Source organism: Beta vulgaris, chromosome 2 (assembly GCF_026745355.1).
Source record: "Beta vulgaris subsp. vulgaris cultivar EL10 chromosome 2, EL10.2, whole genome shotgun sequence".
NCBI lineage: Eukaryota > Viridiplantae > Streptophyta > Magnoliopsida > Caryophyllales > Amaranthaceae > Beta > Beta vulgaris.
In genome coordinates this window covers 48,624,763-48,646,223 of record NC_079203.1, presented here as the reverse complement: position 1 = coordinate 48,646,223, position 21,461 = coordinate 48,624,763, and the positions used below count along the sequence as shown (strand labels likewise).

General features: G+C 34.5%; 2 protein-coding genes and 1 non-coding gene across 3 annotated transcripts; all 3 read left to right on the top strand.

Annotated features, from left to right (window-relative positions):
* The first annotated feature begins 3,802 nt into the window (after positions 1-3,802).
* LOC104908900 (flavonoid 3',5'-methyltransferase) lies at positions 3,803-6,888 on the top strand. The gene is made up of 6 exons (XM_010698076.4): positions 3,803-4,412; positions 4,573-4,656; positions 4,745-4,830; positions 5,745-5,889; positions 6,014-6,145; positions 6,362-6,888. The coding sequence occupies exons 1-6, from the start codon at positions 4,266-4,268 to the stop codon at positions 6,674-6,676; spliced, it is 909 nt and encodes a 302-aa protein (XP_010696378.1). The 5' UTR covers positions 3,803-4,265; the 3' UTR covers positions 6,677-6,888.
* A 5,042-nt stretch (positions 6,889-11,930) lies between these two features.
* Positions 11,931-12,003, top strand: TRNAR-CCG (transfer RNA arginine (anticodon CCG)). The gene has a single exon. It is a non-coding gene; the product is annotated as a tRNA-Arg (tRNA).
* Positions 12,004-13,254: 1,251 nt separating this feature from the next.
* On the top strand, positions 13,255-14,582 carry LOC125495019 (2-hydroxyisoflavanone dehydratase-like). Its single transcript, XM_048639264.2, has one exon. It carries the CDS (start codon positions 13,517-13,519, stop codon positions 14,561-14,563), a length of 1,047 nt encoding a protein of 348 aa, XP_048495221.1. The 5' UTR covers positions 13,255-13,516; the 3' UTR covers positions 14,564-14,582.
* The last annotated feature ends 6,879 nt before the right edge of the window (positions 14,583-21,461 follow it).

The window sequence follows — 21,461 nt, the reverse complement described above, 5'->3', positions numbered from 1 at the left end:
GTCAGATCAAAATTTAGATTGTGAAGACATTTTTGGCTTGCTCAAAGTCCGTCACAAACCACGAAAATTCCGGCCACATCAGTCTATCGGTCCACATCTTTCCATATTACTTCAGTTTACTGTTTACTATGTCCAAAAATACATCAATTATGTACATATAAAATCTCTCAATACAACCAAAAAATCAAATATGACTATACTATCAGTCCACCAAGCTGAATTAGATGAACACTTGTTTTTCCATAAACGTGATGAAAATACGATGCGACATTAGACCAAGTTGGATGAGGATATCATCAAAGCACGTTGTTTTCGTCTCCGTACGTATCGCGCAATAACCTCGCCATCATCGCCGTCGGTACATCATCAACTTGTAAAATCGGTGCTCCGACAAGATGACAAAGGTGTAGACTTATAATTCGCCTCGAAAGTTTGTTATCTCTTTGGTCTTTCAATGTATTAAATATTGAAATTACGAGGGACAAATTTAGATTGTGAATATTATAGTCCAAAACCGTGCCCTAAAAAACTGTATAAGCTTGGACAATTTAGATATAAACACATATAAGATGTTTTTAATAAGTGAAGATTATAGTCTGATTTTAAATAAACAACCTAAATTATTTTCTTTATAAATTGAATATAACTTTTGCTACATAATCCACAATATTATAAATTTTTTTTACCATCGGATATTGCTTTATATATGTTTCGAGATAAGATTCATATATAATATAGTTTTATAACTTCTAAAAATATATTTATTTAAATGAAAAATAGTATTTATTCTCTCGGTTAAATACATATAAATATAACGATAAAAACAGCGTATACGTGATAATAACAACTATGACTTTCAAAAACATCATTTAATAAAAATTTAAAGTTTGATTTTGACTAAACAACCTAATAATATTATACAATAATAATTAATTTTTTTTCTACATAATTAATCCAACAAATTATAACTTTTACATTATTGGAACTTACTTACAACTATAAAAATAAAATAGTTAGATGAGTGTTTTATTTTTAACCTATCGTTGAATCACATTACGGGCCTGTTCTCCCCAGCTTATTTTCAATTCAGTTCAGTTCTGGACAATACTTTTACTCTAAGATATCACTATTCATTTCATTTCATTTCAGTTCATTTTTACTGTTTTACGCCGAAGAGAACATGTCCTACAATAAAGAAGTTATAAGAAGATATAATAAGGGATACTAACATGATTATATTACAATTGAGAATTACAACTTTTGCTATATACAACTCCATCCGTCCCATCATATAGTGTCTATTTCATTTTTGGTGGGTCAAAGTCAAACTTTAAAATATTTGACCAAATATTCTCATTTATATATACAAGAAAACATACTCATGTCGGATCTTGTTAAATTCGTATTATGTGTAGTTTCAAAATATCAACTTTTTGTAATTAACAAGGAATTGAAGATATCAAATGTTAAATTTCCATTTTGGAAATCATGTAAAAAAGAAACAAGAATTATATTACGAGATGGAGGAATTATAAAATTACACAATTTCATTAGAATTGAATGGATCTTGAGATTTGCACTAAAACAATAGTCATTAATTAAGAATATAATTATATTACTCTAATTAATACAACCATGATCAAATATGTCCCAACAAAATATCTAATTTATCTTATATATTATCGCAAAACTAATAAGATGAATGTAATTCAACCATATAATGAAATTCAAAATCTAGTGTACCTATCTAAAAGATGGTAGATTGTATAATGTACTATAAGAGATCGTCTGATTTTCATGAGATAAAGCCGAATAAATGAAATCAAGAAAGGGGTAGAGGAGTTCACTCATGGTTAGAGATGGCAATGGATAGGATCTGGACAGGGTCCTTTAGGATCCAGATCCGTTTTTTAGGCAAAGATCCATATCCTACCCGGATCCACTGGGTAATAAGAATGAGGATCCAGATCCAGATCCGTATGGATCCTACGGATCCGGGTCCTAAATGGATCCAAAACGGATCCTTGCTTATTGTCTTCAAACTATCCTAATTTTGACAATAATTAAAGATTTTAAACAATAAAGTCATCTAATATAAACCAAAAAATACATTTTATTTTTGAAAAAAATAACCATTGTAACTACTTACAACTATTCAATTATCAAAATGTAGATTAGTTATCAACCCAATTTTCGAACTTAACTATCCAGTGAATTCGCACAAAAATCGCACATTAATTGGAACAAATCCAAAATTCAAGCGAAAATCTGTTTTACATGTAATACCTACTTTTATCAAAATATAATATTAAATTATAATAATATTATAAAAACGGGTAAACGGATCTGGATCTGGGTAATTATTTAGGACCCGGTCCAGATCCATATTTTTCAAGGAGGATCCAGATCCTACCCGGATCCATAGGGTCCAAAATTTGAGGATCCAAATCCGTCAAAAATAATGGATCTGGATCCACGGATCCGGGTAGGGTCCATTACCCACTGCCATCTCTACTCATGGTACACCCGGGTGTACCATGAGCATGGTACACCCAAGGGTATTTTTGTAATAAATTAGAACTTCATGTGCTCATTTGACACCAAATTTGCTCATATGGGCATTTTGCTCATTTACTCATTTGCTCATTTTGCTCATTTTGCTAATTTTGTAATAAAAGTGTTTGCTAATTTTCTTAAATGAGTAGAAATGTTTGCTCATTTGTTCATTTTGCTCATTTGCTCATTCGCTCATTTTACTCATTTGGAGAAAATAGTCTTGGGTACACCCAGGTGTACTATAAATATTGTCAGGGGTAGAGGGGGTTAAGGAAACTAAAACCTTTGACAAAAAAATTATTTGGTTGGTCAATGGTCATCCCCACCTTTCTTCCTCCTTTAAACATTGCTATACTGTTTCTCCTCCTCTTGAATGACAATGCGTAGATGGTGCACCAAGGTGTAGGATGAGCATCCTGCACCTTGTCCAAAACGCAAGGCAAGAAGAATAAAACGCACAATTCAACATGCAAAAAGTAATTGATTTGACAGCCAATGTACATTCCCCTTACATCCAATGTACAAAATCGAAAATTCAAAAAGTAAATGATTTGACATTTACTGTTCACCATTTAATAACTGATTTGATGTCCCCCATATACTGTTCACCACTTCTCTCTTTTCCACACTCAACCTCCTTGTACATTCTTGGCTTCGTGGTTGTTCATTAACAAAATCAAAATGTACAATGACAGCCCCCAGCTGAAAGTAACCCAATTCCCGAAGCTGATGTCAAGTGAGTAATTTGCAATCTTTGTACACTAGGTGTGTTGATGTTTGTTCACTAATGAAATTCAATATGTACAATTACAGTCTCATACCGAAATTCACCACTTCTCTCTTTTCCACACTCAACCTCCTTGTACATCCTTGGCTTCATGGTTGTTCATTAATAAAATCAAAATGTACAATGACAATCCCCAGCTGAAAGTAACCCAATTCATGAAGTTGATGTCAAGTGAGTAATTTGCAATCTTTGTACACTGGGTGTGTTGATGTTTGTTCAGTAATGAAATTCAATATGTACAATTACAGTCCCATACCTAATTTCCATTCTTTGTACACTGGTGTGTTTGATGTTTGTTCACTAATGAAATTCAATATGTACAATTACATTCTCATACCGAAATTCAATAAAATCACAATGTACATTGATGGTATGGCTTTGATCACTGAAAATCCCTAAATGTACACTCGTAGATTATTGTACACCAAACCATATGCATTTGTACATTAAAAAAATTGTTTCACGTGATGAAAGAGAAAGAGTTGGCCCACTTTCAAAAATATTGCCAAAAGTCAGCCACATGGGCAAGGTGTAGGATGCTCATCCTACACCTCGGTGCAGGATCTAATTTGCACTTGAATGATGCGCACCACCGTTTCCCGCCCCGACCCCGCCGCCAATGCTTCCCACCCAACACTGCCGGCCGCCGCCACCCTTTCCCGCCCCGATACCTCCGCCGCCCCTCCTCTTTCGTTGACACCATCGCCACCTGACCTCCACAAAAAAGTCAGATCTATACGAAAAGGAATTTCTCCATTCTCAATTTTATTTTATTTTTTTTAAAGAATTTTCAGAATTTCATCTTGCATATTTTTTAAGCCAACCTACCAATACTTGTTTTTTTTTTTTTTTAGAAAAAAGCCAGCACGGCTATTTGACTGTACTCGTTCGTTTCAATATCTTTCTTTATTGAACTTTAAAAATGGCGTTTCATATCACAACATTACCACTGAAAGCTAATTTCAATAAATCAGGTCAACAACTATTCCAAACTTTCTCTTTCTCCTTTTCCCCTCAAACTAATAATCCACCACTTAACTTTCATCGCCGACCAACACTTTTCTTAATTGTAAGTTACTTTTCTTACCTTAACTTTGCATTTTTTTCATTAAAGAATTGTAGTATCATGATCAATTTATATGTTATGGGTATTTTAAGTTGATGTTAATTTACCTAATATTTACTGATTATATTAAAATTAATTTATCAACAAATGATATCATTGTCAGAAAACCAGGAAAAAAATGACAGGAGATTCCATGGACTCAATTGATAAACCCAAGAACATCCTTAATAGCCCAGAACTTCTTCAGGTTTGTAATTTTTTTTTTTTCAAAATAAGAAAATTTGTTGCTTTTTTGTATTGTATAATGATGGGTTGACTTTTTTTTTTTTCTGCAGTATGTATTGGAAACCAGTGCTTACCCAAATGAACATGAGCAACTCAAGGAGATTAGACTTGCTACAGTCGAAAAATATCCACATTTGTATGTAAAATCTCTCTCTCCTCAAAACTTGCTATGATAACTGATTTTTGTGATTTAGTTGTATCACAGGTTGCTGATTAAGTTTGGAATTAGTCAATTAGATTGAGCTTAGACCTTAGTGTTGAACCTTGTAGAAATATTTATAGACTTTGTGGGCATGTGGCTGTTGTAACTTTTAAGTAAGTGTACTTTTGTCAACCTTGGCATAACTTAATTCTTGATACAGTCCTTTGGCAAAAAGTTTGTCAAATTCTATCTAATTTTAGCTCTTTGTGTCGCGTTAACATGCTCCCAAGTCGATCACAACGTTCCACATGTTCTTTTCCATCTTGAGTGGCCTTCATTGTTGATATTTTTGTCATGGTCGCAACTCGCATGTGGTGAATTCTTTGTTCGAGATGATTGGTTTGATAGTACGCTAAAACTATGGTAGAGGGGCCCAATTTGATATATTGGATTGTTGGTTTAATTTCTTGCTCGACTTGATTGGTTTCGCAGTACAATAATAACACTATAGTAGAGGGTCGTAGTTCCCATGATGTAGATTTTTATTGTCTCGTGTGCAGTCGTGCTATCTCACCCCTTTTGGAGCTTCTTTACCCAATTGATGTGAAGTGAAGAAAAACAAATTTCCAACCTTTTTTATCCCATTGAGAAATACCCTGTGATGGAAGTGTTTATAAATGAGCCAAGAGCGTACCATCAAGCACATTTACAGAACACTTATCCCCCTGTTTGTTTGAATCGAACTTTTCTTCCTACCGTACCAACTCCAAGCTATTCAATATGTGTGCTTCACTGCTTCTCGTAGCAAACTATTTCTTATATTATCGTATTTAAGACTTATAAGTAGAGGCTTAGAGCTATGTGGGTAGCATGGATGTCAAGGGTGCATATTGTCTCTATCTTTTTAGGTACACAATGAATGTTCCTGCTGATGAAGCACAACTTCTTTCAATCATGTTAAAGTTGATGAATGCTAAAAACACCCTGGAGATCGGCGTTTTCACTGGCTACTCACTTCTTTCCACTGCCCTTGCTCTCCCTGATGATGGCAAGGTATATCATCCTTTAACATGCTTCTAATCCATTTCCTCTTCATCCAATCTTTATTTCTCTGTTTATTACCTGGACTCAAAATGAATAGAAATGTGGTAAAAATTGAACACAAAAATGGTTGTAGATTATAGCGATGGACATGGACAAAGAAGCCTATCAAGTTGGACTACATTTCATTCAGAAGGCAAGAGTTGAGCATAAGATTCAATTTGTTGAAGGAGCTGCCTTGCAAAAATTGAATGACCTTCTAAACAATGTAAGAACCTTCTGAAAATGGGACACTGTTTTACTATTGGAAAATATTTCAGCTTATGTATGTAGTAGGAAAACTTTATTTGGCTAAGTTTTAGCTATGAAAGGTGTGACCATAAACAATATACAGTTACAAAAATGTCCCCAGTAGACTCATGAGACAGAAATTTGGCCAAGTAAGTGTGAATAATTTCGAAGGTTCATCTAAATATATATGCAGGGTAAAGAAGGGACATTTGATTTTGCATTTGTGGATGCTGATAAGAGAAACTACAAAAACTACCATGAAGCGTTGTTGAAACTTGTCAAAATTGGAGGAGCAATTGCTTATGACAACACCCTTTGGTTTGGTTCTGTTGCATATCCTGATGATGTCGATTTTTTCGAGGATGGTGATCAAGAGAACATGTCTTTTAGACAAAGTGTTCGCCTAGATACAAAGGAACTAAATCGGTATCTTGCAAGTGATCCACGAGTTGAGTCTGCCCTTGTTTCTATTGGAGATGGTGTTACTCTTTGTAGGAGAAAGTATTAGATAGGACTATAGGAGGAGGAATGGTGCAAACTTTAATAGAGTTTTTTGTCCACAAAAAATCAAAATGTTTGCTTTTTACAGTCTGCAATTTACATATAAGGTTTTGGCCATTAATAAAAGTTTAAGATGCGCTCTTTTCACCTGAATTCTCCTGAACTTGTTGGAATTTATTAAAGTTTATTTTATAAAGTGTTGGAATCTATTTGGATTTATTTAAACTTGCCTAAACTTGTTAGACCTGAAACTTTGTTTAAGGTAAAGAGAACACACTTTTAATGTATTAAAATTATACATTGTAATGAATTGAGTATGTGTTAAATCATAAAATTTTGATAATTTTATTGGTGAAGCTTGCTTTAGTTTTAGTTACCCCAAAAAAAAATCGGTTAATCTATGAGCTAGCTGAACATATAAATTCATGATCGGTCTTGTTTCCCTAGTTTTTAGTTGTTTTTTAAATCAAAAACAAAAATTTGGAAAAAAAGTAATTCTTATTATCTGTTATTGGTTTTCATTATCGACATGTTTACTATACGTATGACTGATTCTAAGTTTTTTTTATTGACTAATTCTAAGTTTATTATATATCTTACGTCCTTCGTTTCACAATACTTACAACACTTTTTAAATTGCGGACTTCGAGCCAATTTTTCTTAGGATACAATTAGATGGAAAGGGGTATGTAATTAGACTAACTAATAATACAACTAATTCATTATACCAACACCTAGGGTCCACCATTACCATCCTACCACCGCAAACCGCCACCACCCTGCCAACATCACCACCAAAACCACTCCGCCAACACCACTACCACAACCATCCTGTCACCACCATCAGAACCACCACCACAACCACCCTGCCACCACCATCTTTCATTTCACGAAAATTCACCAAGATCTTCATTTTGTATGTGAGCAAATTAAAAAAACAAATCTAACCACACCCCGTCTTTGATCTTCCTCCCACAACATTGCAAAACAAAACCCCAGATCCTCCAATGGCGGTAGATCTACCCTAAACAACATCGTAAAACAAAATCCAAAGTCGAACCTGGTTAATCCATATTCTCAAAAATTCTCGACAACCATTATTTCAGAAAACAAATGTAGTCCAAAAATAAAAAGATAAGCCCAAAACAAGTAAAAACAAAAAAACAAATTCGGGAGAAACTTAGATGATTTTTTCCCACCTCGTCAAAAACTCAAAGAAACCTTAGCTTAACATTGTCTCTCACTTTTTTCTCTCTAAAACCCTAGCCTCCTCTACTCTTTCATCAATTAGGGACTGTCATGGATGATTTCGTCCATGGTAAGCCCCCTTTTCCTTTTTATTTCCAGTTTTTATTTATTTTCTTGTTTTGTTGAATAAATTAGTATCTCTTTATGAGATTTCTTCAAACTCTCTTATGGGGTTTTTAGTCTCTGTTGTAGAGATCTCTTTCTCCCCTATGGGGGTTGTGAGTGTGGTTTTTTTTTTGTTTTTAGGTATGAGAAATTGTTCTTATTGGTTGAAGTTCAAGACTCAACATAAAGTATTGGAATCGATGCTGTTAACATGGCTCGATCGAGAATGTTCTTCCCAGACTATGTCGTAATGATAGACTTCCTCATCAATAGCTGTTTGATTCAGCAAATACAAAGGGTTGCGCTGTATTGCTCGATCTGGTTCATTATAGTTTCTTGAAAGACGAATTTGATGTTTTTCTTTAATATCTATTGAGATGTCGTTTGGCTTCAATTAATAGAATTTCTCTTTAAAAAAAAAAACAATGTCTCTCACTTCTCATCCACTCTCTTAGTCTATCTCATTATCAGTTGTCTCTCTTATCCTCGGCGTTTTCCATTTCTATCACCATTGTAAATTTTTCGTTCAAAGAAGATGAAGGCGATGAAGAAGGAGAGAGAAAGAAGGAGGACAAAGGAGAGAAAAAAGGAGATCGACGGTGGTGGGGTCGCTATAGGTCGACGGAGGAGAGAGAGGAGGAGGAGGGTTGGCTAGTGGTTAGCGAAGAAGAGAGGGAGGATCGTGTGGTGGTTGGCGAGTGAGAGATAGGAAGGGAGGAAGGAAGGACCACATCAGAAATGGTATTGTGGTGGTGGCCGGTGTTCAAATTAGTTCAAGCAATTAAATTGGGGTATTGTGTTTAGGGATTAAATTAGGTTTCACAAATCAGTTTTTTCAAAGTGAGGATAATATGGTCCTTTCAACCTCCAAAACTTACTAAATAAGGAAACAAAAAAAGTGTTGCATTTATTTGTGAAACACCCTTAAATGGAAAGTGTTGCAGATATTATGAAACAAAAGAAGTATATCATATGACTCTTACATTCGCAAATAAAAATTGGAAACTAACAGTAATACTGAATGGGGACTTAAACAATAGTTTATATTCATAAACCAAAAACCGAAAACTAATAATGATATCGAACAGGGTCTTAAACTTGCAATGGTGTTGACGAGCCGAACCAAGACCGAACTTGACCAGGCTCGGCTCGACTCAAAAACATGTTTAATAGTGCTCAATCGTCGAGCTTCAATTATTAGGCTCGGCTCAAGCTCGAGTCCCGAACTTACGACTCGGCTCGAGTTTGTTAGGCTCGAAAAGCTCAAAAATTAAATTCAGCTAAAGCAAGTCCAAGTTAGATTTTATGAGGCCCAATGTTTAATAGTTTAAAAGCCCAATAATCTAACATGTTAACTGCTTGACCCAAAGAAATAAAGTCAGCTGTAACTTGTAAAAGGTTACTCAATCACAACTTTCTTTTATAGAGCATTTAGCACATACTCTTACTATATTCTACCGATGTGGGATGTGGGATGTGGGATGTGGGATGTGGGATGTGGAATGTGGAATATGAGATACTAGTCCTTGCTGTTTGCTTTTGGAAGAAATCAACCCACAATGGTTTTTTTTTCCTTTTGCCACTTATACTATTGCGTGATGTACTGCTGACACTTGTACTAGTTGTAGTATTGCATCAATGTTTTTTTTTTAGCTAAACTGCATCAATAACTTTTATTTTACTGTTTTTGCCTTTTTTTAAAAGTTTTTTTTTTTTTTTTTTGCTTTTTTAAGGTAATTTTTTGGGTGTTTTCTAATTATCTTAACCTTTTAGTGTTGTCTTCAAGTCCAAGTTTTATAATTTTTTCCTATAGTTGTTTATTTTAGCTTTTTTTTTATTGTTGTCATCAAGTCCAAGACTATAATTTTTTTCCCATAGATATTAATTTTATCCTTAATTATACATAAATGGAATATTTCAAATAATTTAAAAAGTATCGAGCCTGTTCACGAGCTTTCAAGCCGAGCTTAAGGTAGTTCAGGCTCGGCTCGTTAGCGTCTCGAGCCGATCTCGAACTCGAATCGAGCCCTCACGAGCCGAGCTTTGACCGAGCCGAGCTCGAATAGTTTGCGAGCCACCCTGGCTCATTAACACCCCTATGCATGGTTATGTAAGGTTCCAACATACATATTATCATATCAAGGATGATTGAAGTCTAACCAAAGAAATCATTAAATATGTAACTGATGTCTCATTTCTTAATTTTTATCCATTATTATTAGTTTTTATCCATTATCAAATTACTGATGTCTCGTTTTATCTCTAATTGTATGTAAGTAAAAATTATAAAAATTTGATATTATGAAAGCTTACATCGAAACGAATCAAACAAGACCCCACATGACTATATTTTGTTTAACATATAAATCAATAAATGTGGTCAAATAAGAGAATATAAATAGTGCAATTTGTCAAACGTTGCAACTAAAAAAGAACGGAGGTAGTATTATACTAAGTCCGACTCTCACGCACCTAAGGCTAAACAAAAAAAAAAAACTTGGGCCATTAGTCCTCTCTATCTCCTGATTTCACCTCCAAATTTCCAAGCCCAAGCCAATTACTACCACTACCTTCTCATATCCACCCCCATGGCCCCATTGACCACCCTCCCAACCGGATCCAGTAATTTGATAATGGTTGGTCACATTAGTACAAATATGTAGTATAATCAATGACCAATATGTTAAAAAATATTCACAAAGTTAAAAAAAAACAATAGATATTCATTCTTAGCTAGTAGCAAAAAAAACTTGAAATATCTCTCGTATTTTTCCTTGCATTATGAAAATTAAATTAATAATTTGAATGAGATTAAAGTCAATTGAAAAGGCCATCCAATACATACATCATATATCATCATTCAAAATAATGAAATCCTAAATGACACTTAGGGTTCGTGTTTTTGTTTGACTTCAGCGATCAGGGCAACCACTGTCCTTACATCAAGGCATAAACGAAGGCGACGGAGTAGCTGTTGGCGATAGAGTATGAAAATTCAAAGTCTAAGAAGAAATTGGAAAAAGAACACAAAAAATAGGGTTTAGTGTAAAAAAGACATGAGAAGATAGACCCCTGAATGCAGGTTTCATCCCAATCATGGCCGAAGCAGATGATATCAAGACAAGTGCAAGTGTGATCTACTCAATTGTCTACCTAGTCACTGCCTTTGAAGTATTCGCTATTTCAATCTTGAGAAGAAACAACCAGGAATCTAAGACATAAACCAACTTTTCGGTTTTGATCATGAATACACGAGTTTTCCCCCAAATTCTAGGATTTTGAACTATAATTTTTTTGTCTTTGGAAAAAGGTAAAACATGTATAAGTCGATAGATCAAGATGGGATGACCATTTTAGTTGAAGATTTGAAAGAAAAAGGAAATTTATGTAAATAAAAATTCAAGAATTTTAGTTGACGACCTTGAGGTTGTTAAAGAAGAGAGGAAGACACGTGAGGGAGGAAGTGGAGCGAGTAAGAAGCAGTGTTGGGGTTTATCTTTATCAGCCAAAAAGAGAATAAGGAAAACACATTGTCAGTTTTGAAAAGAAAAATCCCCAAATGCACTAACAACTACACTACAATACTCATGTTAGTTTTTGTGAGGGAAAAAATCATTTAAAGACAAGATACTATTTCCATTTTTGAAGACTTCAAATGCACGTTAGTTCGCATCGAGATTTGGAGTACTGTAATTATTTGTGTCATGAACTAGCATATAGTTATACATTGAGGTGCAATTTCTTTTTTCTATTCGCCTTATCTAGTCAAACTAAAATGTCTTGTCAAATGTCAATGCACAAGAACGAGAGGGAACTAGGGAAGGAAACTTTATTGTGCTTTCTTTAGACAGCCAAGTGGCAAAAGCCTCATCTATAATACTTAATGGTGAGTTTTTGTAACAACAAGCGATCGCGTGGCCTAATGGATAAGGCGCTCGCCTCCGGAGCGGGAGATTGTGGGTTCGAGTCCCACCGTGATCGAAGTATTATTTTTTTCCTTGGCCTGTATCATCAGTAACTTCAATGTCACTAAATTAGCATTTTTACTATCTTTTTATTATTTATGGATTTTTCACCAGGTACCTTTGAGCTTTTACGAAATTCATGAGGTACCCCTACGTTTTGGAAAATCAAGAATTGATTACGTTAATTTAAATAACTTGAAATTACTTTAACCTCAAGCTAATTCGCATCTATACTAATATATTAAAAGGCGTGCGTGAACCAAGAACGGTGCCACGTTGCGCTCTCCCTAGGGAGTTTTAGTTCATGTAATCCATGTACAATGAAAAAAATTAGAAATTGCGCATAGTATAGGTTTTGATCCCGTGACCTCACGTTCATGTACTAAAGTTTTAACCACTAGACCAAGTTGTATTTCGTGATATCATATCAAAGTACAATATTAATGAATGAAAATTTTCTTACCCGGGACATAGCCCGGGCCTATTAACCCATATGATGCCGTAACTGTCCTTTTATAGTGATATAAATCCTTTTTTTTCATGCGGTAATCGTTTTTAATAATGATCAAAGTACCTATTAGAAAAATCTGTCTGCTTTTAAAAGACTTTATTGGAAATAATATGCAATATTTAGGGGAATTAGGATAGGGGTCAACTGACTTTTGATCATTTAAGTTAACATAATCAACACCTATAAATTATTGAGGATGTTTAATACATTATATGGAAAATTAGAGGGTACCAGATGATTTTTTAAAACCGTAGGGGTACCTTATAAATTTTGTAAAATCTCAGGAGTACCTGGTAAAAAGCCCGTCATTAAAATGCTATACTATTTTTCAATTGTTCATACTATCACTTTATCAAACTATATAGCCAAACCTGCCTAATAAAAAATATTTTTCCATCTGACCTTGAACTAAGTATCTTACTAATATACTACTCCCTCCGTCTCTTATTAATTTACCCCTTTATTTGGGGCACATTTGCCGAGATACTAATTTGAACCTTAATATCTCTAATTTTCGATAAGCAAAAATTACAAAAAGTTGATATTTGGATAATACACATTGAGACGAATCCAACAAGATCTCACATGACTATATTTTTCCTTAAATACAAATTACAAGAGATAGTCAAAATCATGTATGTGAATAATGTCAAAAGTCAAAAGGGGTAAACTAATAAAAGACGGAGGAAGTACAACTTATGATATCAAAACTAATTGTCTCAATAAGTATTTAGATGTTTTTGAAATGGAGGAACACACTCTAATAAAGGGACAAAAAGACTACCACTTCTACACTAAAAAATATAGGTCCTATCACATTATCACTTCACTAAAAAATAAAGATTTTTGACCCCACAAAAACCACGCTTGTATTGCTCTTCATCCTACACCAATTCATGGCTCTAGTTGATTCTATATTTCTTGCCATTTTAAGATATTAGTAATCCATTAACAACTACCTCATATGCAAACATCTCTCCTCTCTCACAATTTATCTTTCCTATGAAAGTAAAAAAAAATGGCCTCACTTTTAAAAATTCGTTATTTTCCCTCTATCTTCCTACTGTTACAACTACTTCTTCACACTTCCAATTCTCAGATTTCTCCAAAAACTCAATCCCCAAATCCACTTATCATTCAACCTTACATTGTTGATTACCGAAACGGCACCGTTTTGAGATACAAATCCAACACAACCGCCTTTGTTCCCGCGCTAAACGACACTCGTGTGCAATCCAAAGACATTAATATCCCTTCTTCGACGTACCACAATCTTCGGGCCCGGGCTTTCCTCCCAGCCCGGCCCGACCCGAATAAGAAGATCCCCGTCCTTATCTATTTCCATGGGGGAGCATTCTGCATCGGGTCCGCCTTCGATCAGCTGGATAATCATTTCCTGGCCCGGGTCGCGGCCGAGGCCCGAGTTCTTGCTATCGGCATCGACTACCGTCTATACCCAGAGTTTACCGTCCCTGCCCCTTACGACGATGCGTGGGCCGCTCTCGTTTGGGTAACGGTCCACGCGGCCCGTACGGGCCCGGGCCACGACCCGTGGCTAGCCCGATACGGGGACGTTAAGAGAATCTTCGTTGGAGGGGACAGTGCAGGAGGCACCATTGCCCATAATTTAGCGATTCGGGCCGGGCTGGGCCCTGGCCTGCGCTTTACCGGGCTTTTCTTGGCAATGCCGTACTTCCTCGGGTCCGAGCGGGTACCGCTCGAGCCCGTAGACATATCAAGCCATCCCAATTACATAGTATGGTCCTATGTTTGTCCCAACTGTTCGGGCGGAGTCGATAACCCGTACATAAACCCGTTCGGGCCCGGGGCCCCGAGCATTACCCAACTTGGGTGTAAGAAGTTGTTGGTGTACACGGCCGAGATAGATGAGCTTCGAGGCCGTGATATGTGGTACTACGAGAAGGTTAAGAAGAGCAAGTGGGCGGGCCAGGCCCGTTTAATTGAAGCTCCAGGGAAATCTCATGTATTTCATATTTTGTATCCAGATGATCCAGCCACTACAAAACTAATTCAGGATTTGTCAGCATTTATTAATATTGAATGAGATTTATGTCGTTTGATGAGATTGTGTACTTTTTTTTTTTTTTATCTTGATTTTCCCGTATGTCATGGATTTTAACGAGTAACGAAATCAAAATGTGAAACTTATCTTTCCCATAGTATTTTATTTTTAATAAGTTACTTCCTCCGTTTCACAATATAAGGCACACACAAAGTTCGAGGTCGAATTTTGACCGTTAATTACTCTCAATTTATGATGATAAAAACAATTTAAAAATAATATTATTATAGTATTTTTCAAGACGAATCCAACGGTATAATTTTTATAATTTGTATTTATCGTATTTGAGAGATATTTGTGGTCAAAGTAAATTTTTGTAATGCGTGAATGCCTTATATTTTGAAACAGATGGAGTAATCTTTAGGCGGTCTTCTTAAAATAAGTCAACCTTTCGATTAATTATGAATAAGTGAATTTTGTATCTACTTTTGCTAAAAATGAGTTAAATCACAATGTCATCCTATTTAAATGTGACACATAACATAATTTCAAAGTCATTAACTCGTTTACAGCAGAAATATATACAATGTTAACTTATTCTAAAATAGTCAAAAAATTGACTTATTTTGAGAAGATCAACAAAAGGTTGACTTATTATAATTAATTTTTCCTATTATGTAATGTATTAAATAAACTGAATTGCTAATATTTCCTACTAAATATCTTCCATTAGAAGAGACTCATAGTTGCACTTCTACAATATTCATCTTTCAACTCAAAACATAACTTGGTTAAAAAAAATCTAGTCATTTTTGAATTCATATGATATAAGTTAATAAATTGAAATCACATTTTTAGTTAACACTTTCCAAAAAAAAGAACATACATATAGGGTGATACCAAAAGAATTTATATGGAACTTTAAACCATTTAGGGGGTGTTTAGTTTATGAATGGGAAAGGGTAAAGGTTTAAGAAAGAGAAATAAGGAGAAAGGAAAAGAAAACCCTTTGATTAAGAATGTTGTTTGGTTGAGCATAATAATGAGAACTCATCTTCCTCATCTCACTATTTCCCCCCCACTCTCTCTCCTGAGTACCACCGCTCCTACTGCCCTCTCACTGCCGCCCATCAACTCAGCCTCTCAATGCCGCCCCTCACTACCGCCCCTCACCGGCGCCACCCACAATCGCCACCTCATCGACTCCACCTCAGCAGTCCCCCTTCCTTCTTAACGTTCTTTACCACCATTAAAAAGGAAAACCCAAATTAGTTTTAAAAGGATTTGACTATTTAAAATGGTTGACTATTTTAAAAGTCAAATGAAATTATTTTCATGATATAGTAAAGTTGAAAATATTTTAATTAAGCATGCTTTGATAAAAAGTTTTAAATACTAACTTATATTGAAAAAGAAGTCTAATGGAATTGAGAAACCTAAAAATCCTAAAAGGATAAAAAGGAAAAGAGTCCTAGTGATGATTAATGTTTCAAATTAATTATCATGTTCATCATCAATTTTCATCAAACTTTATCTCTTTCCCTAAGCCCAACCAAGGAAGCCTTTATATAAATACCTTAGTACCCAATTATTTTATCCCACACAAATTATTTTCTCTTCCTCTCTTTCACACGCCATTCATCATACTCGACTTTTTTCTCTCCTCTTTGCACGTCATTCTCAATTCTCCTTCCAAACTCTTTTCTTCTTGTTCAAGTAACGTTTCTTCTTCAACAAGAAACGTCACCAAAAATTCGAAAACACCACACAACTACCAAAGGGCTGCTGCCGTGGACTGTTCTTTGTCTGCGCCTTCTTCCTCCTCCTTTTGTTGGTTGTTTTCTTTTCTTCCTTCTTAAGATTCCATTAAAGACTATATTTTTTATGTTTTCTATTATTGTTAATCATGTTTATTAGTTTGAATTACTGTTTTAATAAGTAATTTGATTCATCTATAGTTTATATATTATAAGAAAATTTTCAGATTTGTTGTTATGATTATATTTTAGTTTTTATCATGAAAACATGAATTTTTAGGGTTTTAAATTGCTAGAAAACCATAGTAGCATATTAGGTACTATGAGATTTATTGATATGATTTTAAATATGTTATACATGTTTTAAGGAGGATTATTAATTTTTAAAGTTGCTGTAATTTCAGAAGGGTTTATTTATAGAGTTTTTAAGAGTTTTTAATTACTAGTATGGTAGTCCTATGCTAGGAATTAAAAATAATGCAAGTTTGATTTTAAACTCGACTTTTAAACGTTTTTAAAGGGGTTTTTAACTTTTAAGTACTTTAAGGCTGCTGTAATTTTTATTTAAAGTTATTAATTTCGATTATCTTGATTTCTAGGCGGAGAATTTATCGCAGGAGACTTTTAAAGGATTAAAAGTGGCGTACAGGATACTTTACACGAGGTACGTACATTATTACGTGCTATGTGATTAGTATCATGTTCTAAGGAAGAATACATTTTAGTATCATGTATAGGAACCTACTTTGTTCGTATATATGTGATTTCTAGTAATTGTTTTACATGTTTTATGCCTGTGTGCAAGCATGTGATTTGAGATTTATTTTGAATATTGGATTGTATGTTTGTATGGAATAATTGATGCAATCATGTAAAGAAAGTTTATTTATTAATTCGCATGAAGAATTAATATACGTTATAAAAAATTGAATCATGTTATTCATGTATTCCTGGCAAGTATTATTTTTATTATCTTATGAGGACTGTGGACCTTATTTGGTAAGTTTTCAAGTTATGCCTATATAAAGGTAAGATTCTTGTTGGCTAGTTTCAACAAGTAAGGAAAATTGAGATTTGAAAGGAAAGTATTATTGGATTGTAAGTTGTGATCACTTGTTAAATCCAAAGATAAAAGAAGTTCAGTTGTGACTGTCTTATTATTATTTATGTGTTACTTGTATGTGTGTGTCAACACAAGCAATAATATGTAAATAACGTAAAGTGTAACGAGAATAGTTATAGACTTTAGACTGGTGCACGTCTAGAGTTGGACATTAAGGGTTTGAGTACATGGTGGTAGCCCATGGCTTTTCTAGGAATGGATTGATCACCATCCCTCTTTTATTTCAAAAGTTCCTCGATATAGTAGGTCATCTGGAATACGGAGTCATGCCCGTATTTCGTCTTCTTAGTGAATGCATTAGTAGATAAGACAACTCAGTTCCAATAACTATTCCATTGAAGTAATAAAATGATGTTTAGATTTAGTTCAGTAAGAGTTATCTGCAGATTGTTGTATGACTATATTATTATTTATCCCTGCATGTTATTTATGTATTATCATGTTTAGGAATGTGTATGTTTGATATGTAGTACTCAACTTTGCTGATTACGTACGTTGTTTGTGTGTGTGATCATGACTTTGCCTTATTGATTCTGTGATGATCCTTTATGGTGAGTAGATTCAGTATAGCATTGACATTACAGGTTCGCAGATGTGCATCATTGGGAATCTGGAGTGGAGAGTTGTGTAACTAGCTTAGTTTAATTTCTGCTTTGTTTAGAACATATTTTATTTAAGTTGCTTGAGTTGTTAACTTGGTTTGTTGAAGTCCTAAACATTTGTTTTTCATTTTGAGTTATAATAAAGTTAAAGTTTAGTTAATTATTTTCCGCTGCAAAATTCTGAATAAGCCGATACGCTATCACACGGGCGATAATGCTTTGGTAATTCTCTACTTGTATATTATAAAAGTATTTTCTAAAAAAAGAGAGACTTATCGGGGTGTTACATCATCAGACGAAATAGCAGTCTCTCGAGCATTCACGGCTTCGGTTATGACAGCGAAATTAGGATCTTGCAAGCCATCAATGACACGCTCAATGAGATCCTCATGCGCGACGGGGTCACCGAGTATGGCCAAGTGATCAGCGCAAATCCAAATAGCATTCATATATTCAGGAATGGTACGAGAGCCTTTTGTAATACTATGAAACTGAGTGTTAAGGAGTTTAGCATGGCCCCTATAATTACGAGCAAACATATGAGCAAGGATGTCCCATGCTTCATTGGTCGAGGAAGCACGGGATACAAGAGGGGCAATAGAGGAGTCGAGGGTTCCAATGAGAGCTCCAAATAGGAGCTTGTCTTGGCGCACCCAAGTGATATGCGCCGGATTGGGTGAAGAGGTAGTAGAGGATTCAGTGGTGGTTGTAGTGAAAGCGGAGAGAGGTGGGTGAGTGCCATCAAGATATTTGAAAAGACCATAGCCTACGAGGGTAGCTTCGAGTTGAAGCTTCCATGAGAGGTAGTTAGTGTTTGTGAGTTTAAGGATGTTGGAGAGGGAGACGATGAGCAAAGGGCGGGTGGGTTCAACATCATTGGGGATGGTTGAGTTTTCCATGGTCAATGAAAGAAAGGGCGAAAAAAATTGTGGGTTAAGATATAACCTGCTTAGATACCATGAGAGATTTGAGAAGCTTAGAGATTTCTATTAACTATGCGAAAGTATTTATACAACCTTAGATGTTAGAGAATAACTACGTATAACAACTAAGTGAATATGGATAGAAATACAAGATTACAATACTGAACAAACTTATCTTCTAAGCTACGTCAATAAGAAGATAATTAACAAGTGTGTACAATAGCAATAGATAAGATTAGACCAAGTCTAATACTTATAGCCAATAATTCATTCGTTCTTATCCAAGAATTTGACAAAGAACTAAAGTAACATGTGTATGAAATGACCGAGAAGAGTTGTTATGAAAGAGTGGAGTTCAAGTGGCTATTTCACTTAGACCCGATTAAATAAGTTAGTTATGCAAAAATTGACGTCCACATACTATGTGGCACAAAAGATTTCGATGTTGAAATATTACATCATTCAAAATACGTAAATATAATAAGAAGAATATATCGACTAAGGCAGAAATAATAATATTTTAGATGGATTGTGATGATGGACATTATGCATGTAAGAAGGATTTGAATACTGGTTTTTGATTGCCTCATGGTCTCCCTTTCATAAATTATAGAAATAAATTTTAATTGTTTGAGGAGGTAGTATCTTCAGTAGTCCTCTTAACGTAAAGGAGAATCTCATTTATAAATTCTTATTTTGCAAGTAAGGCAAGGTAATTCAGGTTTGCTAAATTTTAGTAGTAATGAAGTTCTTACTGCACAATAGCATGTATCTATACTCTGTCCTGATATTCGGCTGATAATTACTGAATGTTGTCACTGTAGCAACACTAGGGAGACACTATCTAGACACTACTTGAAGCCTAAAGTATATGCAGCATGTTGCATGAAGTCTTGTCGATCTTGCTAAAAAGAAAAGTGAGTCTTGATGCCTTGATGGCGTAACCCAATCTATATTAAACTATTAGTTCCTCTATGACTAACTTGAATAATTTGAGATTTAAGACTAAAAATGGTCTCTTATTGTTAGTTTATTATGGTGTCTAACATAAGTATATATGATTTCAGAACAAATACAAGGTTTAAGATTGCAAGCGGATTGTCAGTTGGTGCAACGTCTAAATTGATCGAGTAGGGAGAAAGGGAGCCTTTAATTTGCTCTGTTTTGGTCACGAACGGAAGCAACACATATCTTGTGTGACTAAGTGATATTTTGAGAGCATATATATTATCAATGATTTGCTATTTTTTCTTTTAATGTCAAATCCTTGCTCATGCTCTTCCTCATTTGGTTGAATAAAGAATGATTATTCATGAGAAATTCAAATTAAATAAACTTTCTCCATTTTGGGGAAAATATAATATTTCCGAAAGTGCAATATGTCTGTAAATTTATAATTGAACATTAGGTTATTTTATTTTGTTAACATCTACTTTCCATTTTTATGTTAACAAAACAAACAGTTAGATTTCTATTGGAAAAATTAGTAATGCATATATTGTTGATCATTTCAACCTTCATTTCTTAACAATTGTAACATATTTTTGGATGTTTCACAATACATGTGCTATTTTATTCTTGGGTGAGGAGTATCTAAAGAAAGCCTTATTCTCTAATAATTATATGGGTATAGTTCACGTTCTCCCGATGATTTGTGCGCTATATCCATAAGTTTCAATATTATAGAACGAAGTGATATACTTCGTGATGTATTTTTAGTTTGTGGATTCTTCAGGTTTCGTTGGCCAAGGACGATTGTTGTTCAGGAATCATTCAAAGATCTTGGCTAAATTCCATTTAGTTGGTACTATTATGGATAGGATTAAATTCTTTTTCTTCACTGGATTCTATTTACATTTCCAATCTTTTTTAAGTGTTGAGGAAAAAAAACAAGTGAAAGATGGAGAAAGGACTAAAGTGGACGGAGTAAGAAGGCGGACGAGTAGGAGTTGACTTTCAAAAAATTGAAAAATCATAAAGATGAGTAAGAGAGAAAGGGAAAGAGAAAATAATAGTTTTTTCCTTTTATCGTAGAATTATTAATATTAACCTAAATCTTAAATTGCTCAAGAGTCGGCGCTAGCTCAAATTTCCAACTTCAAATAGTTGGAGATAAGGAAGATACATACAATTATGAAAAAGGTAGAACTACGTTATACAAAAAGGCGATATTATCTAGAGCAAGCTTTGACTTGTATTATTCAAAATTTATGCTTTCATATTTAACAATTTAACCATTTGGGAAAACTATGTTTTTTTGTGTTTGATTTTGGGAAAAATTTTTATCCCTTGCCATTACGATATTTTGGGATAGCGCGTGCGTAGCGCGCGATACAACAATTAGTCTGTAAAAAGAATCAAATCAAAAAGTGTTAAGTAACCAAAGATCGAGCGACCTACATAATTTTCAGCAAAATCGTTCGTTTTATCAATTCGGAATGACTATAAATATAAGCAAATATAGAATGACTATGTGAGAAAAATGTTACTACATTAAAAAAGGAAATTTTACGTGTTAAGTTAGTATAAGCAAAG